General features: G+C 49.5%; 1 protein-coding gene across 1 annotated transcript; it reads right to left on the bottom strand.

The window, feature by feature from the left end:
* Nucleotides 1-3,854: 3,854 nt before the first annotated feature.
* On the bottom strand, nucleotides 3,855-8,983 carry TOPORS (TOP1 binding arginine/serine rich protein, E3 ubiquitin ligase). Its single transcript, XM_051643384.1, has 2 exons — nucleotides 8,794-8,983; nucleotides 3,855-7,290 (listed from the first exon to the last, which is right to left on the bottom strand). Exons 1-2 carry the CDS (start codon nucleotides 8,944-8,946, stop codon nucleotides 4,285-4,287), a joined length of 3,159 nt encoding a protein of 1,052 aa, XP_051499344.1. The 5' UTR covers nucleotides 8,947-8,983; the 3' UTR covers nucleotides 3,855-4,284.
* Between the last annotated feature and the right edge of the window lie 12 nt (nucleotides 8,984-8,995).

The following is an 8,995-nucleotide window of genomic DNA, read 5'->3' as shown; positions in this document are numbered from 1 at the left end:
GAAGAGAGTGACAAGGTCCCCCCTGAGTCTCCTCCTCTCCAGGCTAAACAACCCCAGCTCCCCCAGCTTATCCCTATAAGAGTTTCCCTCTAGTCCCTTCACCAGCCTCCTTGCTCTCCTCTGGACCTGCTCCAGCACCTCAATATCCTTCTTGACGAGGGGCCCAGAACTGGACACAGTACTCAAGGTGAGGCCTCACCAGTGCAGTGTACAGGGGGAGAATCACATCCCTACTCCTGCTGGCCACACTATTCCTGATACAAGCCAGGACACCATTGGCCTTCCAGGCCACCTGGGCACACTGCTGGCTCATGTTCAGCTGATTGTCAACCAGTGCTCCCAGGTCCCTCTCTGCTGGGCTGCTCTCCAGCCACTCTTCCCCCAGTCTGTAGCATTGCCTGGGGTTATTGTGGCCAAAGTGCAGGACTTTGCACTTGCTCTTGTTGAATTTCATGCCCTTGGCCTTGTTCCATTGACCCAGCCTATCCAGGTCCTCCTGCAGCTTCTTTCTACCTTCTGGCAGATCGATATTACTCTCCAACTTGGTGTCATCTGTGAACTTGCTGAGGGTGAACTCAATCCCCACATCCAGGTCATCAATACAGATGTTGAACAGGACTGGGCCAGTATTGATCCCTGGGGAACACCACTGGTCACCAGACACCAGCTGCATGCAGCTCCATTCACCATCACTCTCTGGGCCCAGTCATCCAACCAGTTTTTAACCCAGCAAGGAGTGCACCTGTCCAAGCTGTAGATTGCCAGCTTCTCCAGGAGGATGCTGTGGGAGACTGTGTCAAAGGCTTTGCTGAAGTAGAGGTAGACCACATCCACAGCCTTCCCCTCATCCACCAGGTGGGTCACCCAGTCATAGAAGGAGAAGAGATTGGTCAGGCAGGACCTTCCTTTCTTAAACCCATGTTGGCTGAACCTGATCCCCTGGTTGTCTTCTACTGCTTGATGGCACTCAGGATGATCTGCTCCATAGCCTTGCCAGGCACTGAGGTCAGGCTGACACGTCTGTAGTTCCCCGGATCTTCCTTCCAGCCCTTCTTGTGGATGGGTGTCACACTGGCCAACCTCCAGTCATCTGGGCCAACCTCCCCAGTCAGCCAGGACTGGTGATAAATGATTGAGAGCAGCTTGGCCAGTTCTTCTGCCAGCTCCCTCAGCACCCTAGGATGAATTCCATCTGGACCCATGGACTTGTTGGGATGTAAGTGGCACAGCAAGTCCCTAACTACTTCTTCCTGGATTATAGGAGAGGGATTCTGTTCCCCATCCCTGTCTACCAACTCAGGAGCCCAGCTGTCCTGAAGGCAGCTATTCTTCTTGTTAAAGACTGAGACAAAGAAGGTGTTAAGCATCTCAGTCATTTCGTTGTCCTTTGTTACTAAGTTCCCCCCTCATCCAGTAAGGAATGAAGATTTTCCCTGACCCTCCTTTTGTTATTACTGTCTTTATAAAAGCACTTTTAATTATCCTTTACAGAGATGATCAGATCAAGTTCTTGCTGAGCTTTTGCATCTCTAATTCTCTTTCTACATGCCCTTACAATATCCTTAAATACTTTCTGATTCACCTGTCCCTTTTCCCAAAGTTGATACACTCTTTTTATTATTTCTGAGCTCTTGTAATAGTTCCCCGCTCAACCAGGCCAGTCTTCTCCCTCGCTGGCTCCTTTTTTGGCACACAGGGACAGCTGCTCCTGTACCTTCATCATTTCATTCTTAAAGTAAGCCCAGCCTTCCTAGGCCCCTTTGTTTTTGAGGGCTGCTTCCCAAAGGACTCTCCAAACCAGCACCCTGAAGAGACCAGGGTCAGCCCTCTGGAAATCTGAGGTAGAGATTTTGCTGACAACCCTCCTAACTTCACCATGTATTGAAAATCCTGCCATATCATGGTCGCTGTGCCCAAGACAACCTCCAACCACTACATCGTCCACCAGCCTTTTCTTGTTTGTTAGCAGTAAGTCCAGCATGTATGGCACTATCCCTGGTAGGCTCACTTACCAGCTGTAAAATATTCATATATATGCATGTTCTTGCATAACTCCCATCTAATCTATTTTGTTTCAGTACCTATGGAGACCTGGTGACCACTCTTGGAAAGTGTCAGAGCTTAGGTTAAGAACTGTCATTTTATTTTTAAGGTTGTCATTAAGTGATGTAAGTACATGGACCTTGCAAAAGAGTCTATGATCTCTTGACAAGCAGGGCTTTGCAGCTGGTCTCCATTCTTTATCTCAACTCTGGGATGGAGAAAGACAGCACCACACTCCCAAACTCTTAACAAGTCACTTCTGGCAATGAAGAAGCCCACATCTTCCTAGATACGGATAGACCTTCCACTCAGCTGAAAGCCCAGACACCTATATCCATCCAAATCCCTCTATCAGGGATTGAGGGTTCAGATATGGGTCTGGGGTTGAGGAATAAATGTGGGGCAGGGATTTGGGGGGGGGTAAATGTGGGTCAGAGGTTTGGGGGCAGCTACAGGTCAGGGGCTGGGGAAGGGAAAATGAGAACAGGAGCAAAACAGCCCTGCAGATAAGTCAAGGAGAGGGGAAGTGCTCCAGGTACTGGAGCAGAGATACCCCTGCAGCCTCTGGAGATCATGGTGGGGCAGGCTGTCGTGCTGCAGCCCATGGGGGATCAAAGCAGAGTAGATATCCATGGCTTGTGGAATTCACCATGCCAGATGCAGTGAAGATGCCCTGAAGAGGAATCTACAGTTCACGCAGGAGCAGGACCCTAGCAGGAGCTGCAGCCTGTGCTGGCAGGAACTCTGACCCTGTGGGGCACCCATGCTGCAGCAGCCTGTTCATGAAGGATTGCACCCTGTAGGAAGGAATCATGCTAGAGCAGAGGAACAGTGCAAGGAGGAGTAGTAGAGACATGATGTTATGGACTGACCACTATGCTCACTCCCCATCCCCCTGCACTGCTGGGAGGGAGGTGGTAGAAGATTGAGGGATGAAGAAGTGGAGCCTGAGAATTAGGGTGGAGAAGGTGGTTTTAGTTCTGCCTTTCTCATCATCCTACTCAATTTTTATTCAGCAATAAACTTAATTGTCCCCATGTTTCTTCGCCCTGTGACAGTAATAATTAAATTATCTCCCTGTCCTTATCTCAACCAATGAGCTTTCCCATTTTACCGTCTCCCCCATCCTGTGGAGGAGAGGAAGTGACAGAGCAGCAGGGTGGCTATCTGGCAGACAACCAGCCGAGGTCAACCCCACCACTCATGGAGGCAGTCATATAGAAGAGACAAAAGGCAGCTTCCCGATTCAGCCCACAAAGGAGCTGCTGTGCACAGAGAAGGCCCAAAACTGGAGAAGACCACCCAGCCTGACTTGTGCCTGGCACATACCTGCAGCAGGACATTTTGGGTGAACTGAGCTCGGTAAGAGTTGCCCAAAGCCAGGTCAGGAGGAGCTGTTCTATTACGAAGGCTCCAGACAAGACTGGTATCTTAAAGTAAGTAGTGGTAGGGCATCCAGAAGAGGAAAATAGGCTCCTCCAGAACTGCACAGCAATAGGATGTGAGGTAGAAGACACAGACTGCAACAAGGGAAACCCAAAAAAAATGTGGAAATATGGGAATACTCAAATATTAACAGAGGTAGCACAGAGAGGCCATCAGCTTGGGCAATATTAGAACCTGAACAAATCCTGTGCACTCTGATCAGTTTTTCCTGCTCTCAGTGACAGCTGGGACCTGACAACCTCCAATGGTTCTTTCCAACCTGGACTACTCCTGACACACCAACAGCCAATGGTGTGTACTGCCAAGACACCCAAAACAGAAACATAAACATTCTGTTTGAAAAGTATATGGTCCACACATTTAAATTCATTTACAAAAAAAAAGTCTTATTGCTTTATTCAAATTTTAACATTCAGTCTGAATAATTTCTTACAAACTGATTTCCTTTATCTAGGAAGAGCAGTCCTCATAAAACACATTTTCTGGGTTTTGGTTTAGGGTCCTTTTTTTGTGGTTTTAAACAAAACTTTGAAATACTCTGAAATACTTTACATACTACAACAATAAAGGATGGCTTTATGAAATTAGAGCTTCTAAACAGTCTTCTGAAAAACTTTACAAGTTACGTGCTAGCAATATTGTCTTCTTTGACTTAAAAGTGCATACACATTCAAAGGTTTCACACATTTCCCAAACGTCTTTTAATATACACAAATAACATCAGGTGGTTTTGTTCTCAAAGGGAAAAAGGTAGTTAAAACAAATAATTTTAAGAAGTGTTCCATGGAAAGTGTGCTACATTTTTTCTTCTGGGAAATCAAACCAGGAGGATCTGCTGACAAGTCTCTTTGGCAGTCTGAGTATCAACGGTTGTCTCTCTGGACACTCTAGGAAGGAAGTCCTGGGGGAAGGCAGTGGACTGGAAGGCGTTTCTGGTGCTTCTGGAATGTGGCTGGTGACAGTTTCGGTGTGAGGGGTGCTACTGCCAGCATCCACCATGGAAAGACTCTGATCAGCTGCTGCTTCTCCAGGTTTCACAGCAGCATTTTTAATATCCCCATCTAAGTCTCCTCTGCTGGTAGGAACACTGCTCTTCCTAGCTGCTCCCCCAGTTTCCTCACCAACTCTGTAAACATCTCCACATCCTGTCTTCCCTAGTGAAGAAGATGGGGACTCGTTTCCCCCCTGATTTATCTGGCTTTTGCCTGTCCAAGTAACACTGCTGTCACATTCGGTACTTTCAGGCTCCTTGCTACTGTCACTATCAATGGTGATCACCACTGGAGAAGAGTGTGCCGAATTACTCAAGTGGTGTTTCCGGTGCTTCTTCTTATGCTTTTTCTTTTTCTTTTTAAGATGCCTTGCTGTGTCTGTTGCTTTTCCTTCATAAACTATCTCTACACTTGGACTCCTTGTCTTTTTTTTCTTTTTCCTATGCTTTGTCTCGCTGCTTGCTCGATTATCTGAGAGGCTATCTTCATTTTTGCAGCAGTCTCTGAATTTTGTGGAAGTCTTCTTGGAGTCATTTTCTCTTTCTAGACTTGTGCTCTCCATGAAAGTGTTCTCCAGGTGACGAGTTTTGTACTTCCTTTTTCCTCCAGGCTTTTCACTTTTCATTCTGTCAGTTCCTCCCGAGGGTGTCCTTGACCTGTTGCTTGATCGACTCCTTGACCTGCATCTTTCATAGCAGTAATAGTGTCTCTCATGGACCCCCTTCTGGCTATGTGGGCGAGTTCTTTCAATAAATGATCGTATCCTGTATTCTGGACTAGCAGATTGCCTCGAATAGAGAGTACTAGACTGAGTCCTCCTCCTGCTGGAGGATTCATAGCCATCTCCAAATGTCTTTCGACTACAGAAAGCATAACCCCACTGGTATCTGCTTTGGTAACTGTCTCTTACATAATAATGATCACTGTCTCTGCTTCTTGATCTCCTTTTGCTGTGGCCTTTGCTGCGTGATCGTGATCTGCTCAATTCTCTGGATGGAGTGCTCTCATGACTTAGTGAGCCTCTCTGGTTCTTTAGAGAGGACCTGGTGTCATGAGCCCTCGACTTCTTGCTGCTTCTTTTGCTCTTATGCTTGCTGCTATCTCTGCTTCTCGATCGTCTCCTTTTCAGTTGGCTTTTGCTACGATGCTCCTTCCTAGACCGATGGCCATGACTGCCTTGGCTGTTCCGTGAACAGGACTGTGGGCTCCTGGTCTTCCTCTTTCTAGACAATCTGTGATTCCAAGGGGAACACACTGTGTCACTCCCTGAAGAAGGGCTCCAGCTCACATCTTGTGGAGACAGATCTTTTACCTTACATTTGCTCTTCTCATCATCTTTTGACTCGGTCTTCTCAACTGCAGGAGATAAGCAGCTTCTACAGCTACCTACATCTTCCTTGCATGTGGGGGAATGTGGGGAGAAACTCCTGCTTGGTTCACTGTCACTCCAGCTGCGACACTGGATTGGCTGCTGTTTCTTCACATCTTCCCTTTTCTCTTCCTCAGTGGACTCCTCAGAGTCCGAGGACAGCTCAACCACTTCTGGTGTCCTCTCAGCTAATGGTTTAACATACCCAACAATAACACAATTGTCTGAGGAAGAGTCACTGTCGTTTGAGTCAGCATTAGCCTGTGACTGAGCTTGCAGTTTGGTTCTTTGACTCTTTGTAGCAGAGTCCTCATCAGAACTTTCTGATGTCTCCAGAGGAGAAGATATGGTTGCACGAGCCTCTTCCGAAATGGAATAGGAAGGCCCTGGGGTTTCATCATCCCAGGGGGCCTGAGCAAGACCAGTCACAGAGGAACTATTATCTGGCCCTTGGGAATATGCCACATCTGGAGATATGGTAATAATTGATGAGTCTGAGTGGCTTCCTTCATCATACGACGGCGCAGGACAGTCATAATTGGCATGTTGATCATATGCTTCCAAGTTAAAAGGACAACGTGCAAAACTGATGAACTCATGTAAGAAGTGTTCCGTCCGATTCAGCAAAAAAGGCTTCAAATCGTCAGCAAAGGCCTGGCTTTCCAGATCATACCTCGTCACATTGCTCATGATAATGTGCTGCACAATATTAACCAGAGATCCATGGGCACCAAACAGGACCGTAAGCTCTCGCTTCAACCAAGGAACCAGCCTGTGAAGGCAAGCAGGGTTACGGCGGAAAAACTCAGCAGAGATGTCACGATAGCGACCACCATCCTGAATGCTGCGGATGCGCACGCCGGTGCGGTACAGAGCTCTGCGGAAGCTGATCATGTCCTCCTCCTGGATCTGCCGCAGAGCTCTGCCCTCTGCGCTCGCCTGCCTCCTTGAGGCCAGCCTCCGCATCATCTGCTGAATCTCTCCGTCCCTCTGCCGCACTGGCTCACTTGACAGCCCTTCAAACAATATCCCATTATCCGGAGGGGACCGTGTCCTTCGGGAGGGGGAACTGTTGGTGCGGCGCTCCCCTGTCATGGTGGTGCGGTAACGGAACCTCCGTCCATCTGGGCTGGCAAAAGAACTGTTTTCTGAAGGGCTGAGGATATACTCCTTAAAGTCATCTTCTGCACGGATTGTGTGGAAAATGGAAAAAAAGGGTTGTTTGCAGAGGGGACATTCTGCCTTGTTTTTGGACCACTCCTGGACACAGCGGAAGCAGAACCTATGCAAGCAGCGGTCTAGATATGCAACGTTGTCAAATCTATCCAAGCAGATGGGGCATTTTGAGTCAGGAGATGCATCTGTTGGCAGCTTGCTGGTGCCAGCTTTTGGTGAAAAGTTGCAGTCTTCCAAAAACTCCTTGCCTGCTGAGGTCATGTTCTACAAAAGACAGAAAAAAAAAGAGAGAAAAACATTACAGTTAAGCTGCAGAAACCCACAGCAGCCACCTTTAATGTTCAGCACTACCATTGAGAGAACACCGAGCGGAGGCAGCAAGACCTAACCGCTTTGCTTTGCTTCTCTCCACGGTGAAACCTGGCTCTTCAGTGTTTTAGGTTTTAAAAAGAGCCTGAATCAGGCTGGCATACATGAAGGAAACTTTCAGGACACTATCTTCTTGCCTGCTCGTAAATAACTGCTTTGATGTGGGGAGTAAAGGTTTATGATTAGCACAGTATCCTCCAGAAAACACTTCAAAAGAGACCAGTGTTTACACATGAAAAATATGACAACAATTTGTTCCGTGCTTTTGGAAAAAAGAGTAAAAATAAGTACCTGCACTCAAACTAAAATACCAGTTCCCAAGTTTCACTGGACATGTCCTTTTCCTGTACCTTCTACCTGTGTTTTGCTGGGCACTCATGCTGGACCACATTTGACCTGCTGGACTAGAAAACCTCTGGGGATGTTTTCCAGCCTAAATTAGTCTTTATTTCAATGAATGAAGAAACAGCCCAGTGTGACTGCCATACCCATCCTCAGCCACACACTGCTTTTGTGTTGAGTCAGGCTGTCAGAGAATCACAGAATGGTCTGAGCTGGAAGGGACGTTAAAGAACATTTAGTTCCAATCCCCCTGCACGGGCAGGGACACCTCCCATGAGATCAGGTTGCTTCAGGCCCCATCCAACCTGGCCTTGTCCCCCAGCAAGGGACATCCACAAATTCCCTGAGCAACCTCTTCCAGTCTTACCACCTTCCCAGCAAAGAATTTCTTCCTGCTCTGCAATATGAAACTCCCATCTTTCAGCTTAGAACTATTAACCTTTGTCCTATCACTACACACCCCTGTAGAAAGTCCCACCAGCTTTCCTGTAGCTCCTTCAGGCACTGGAAGGCCGCTATAAGGTCTCCCCAGAGCCTTCTCTTCTCCAGGCTAAACCATCCCAACTCTCAGCCTGTCTCCACAGCAAAGGCGCTCCAGCCCTCCGATCATCTTTCTGGCCCTCCCCCAGCCTCATTCCGTGTTCTTCTTGTGTCGGAGGTCCCAACGTGACCGCGGTTAGCAATAAACCTATCTATTTATCCTTTGGGTTTCAGCATTATCCTAAGGCGCTGCAATTCAGTGGCAGTGAGGTGCATAGCTGCCTCCAGGCCCACGAGCCCCCCCGTTTCCCGCCCAGCACGGGAGCAGGCCGTGCCGCCTGCGGGGCCGACCGGGCGGGACGGACGGACGGACACTCGGGCACCAGGAGCCACGCCGGCAGCACGGGCCGGGGCTGCGCACACCCCGGGGGCGTCTGCCACAAGGCCTGCCCGCCGGGGGAACGGGATCGCGCCTCACTTCCCCACCCACCTTCCTCCCCCGCGGCTCCCGGCCGCCGCCACCAACCCCCGAAGGGCCACTCCCGGCCTCGCTCCCGGAGCCGGACCCCTACTCACCGCCGCCGAGCCCTGGCTCCCCGTGCGGGCCGCCGCCGTCTTCAGCCGACGGCGCGTCCGGTAGTGCCCGGAGCCGGAGATCCCCCGCCGGTCCTCCCCCGCGGGCCGGCGGCGGCGGGCGGCCTCCCAGAGGCGCCGCAGCGGCTCCGCCATGGGCGGCGGGGTTGCCAGGGGAACGCTCGTCCCCCGCACCGGCCGCACC

This window comes from Apus apus, chromosome Z, assembly GCF_020740795.1.
Source record: "Apus apus isolate bApuApu2 chromosome Z, bApuApu2.pri.cur, whole genome shotgun sequence".
NCBI lineage: Eukaryota > Metazoa > Chordata > Aves > Apodiformes > Apodidae > Apus > Apus apus.
This window is presented reverse-complemented; position numbering and strand designations above follow the sequence as displayed.

Coding starts and splice junctions, on each gene's coding strand:
- TOPORS (XM_051643384.1), bottom strand. CDS start 8,946: ATGGCGGAGCCGCTGCGGCGCCTCTGGGAGGCCGCCCGCCGCCGCCGG. Junction 7,291..8,793: donor GGAGCCAGGGCTCGGCGGCG/GTGAGTAGGGGT, acceptor TGTCTTTTGTAG/AACATGACCTCAGCAGGCAA.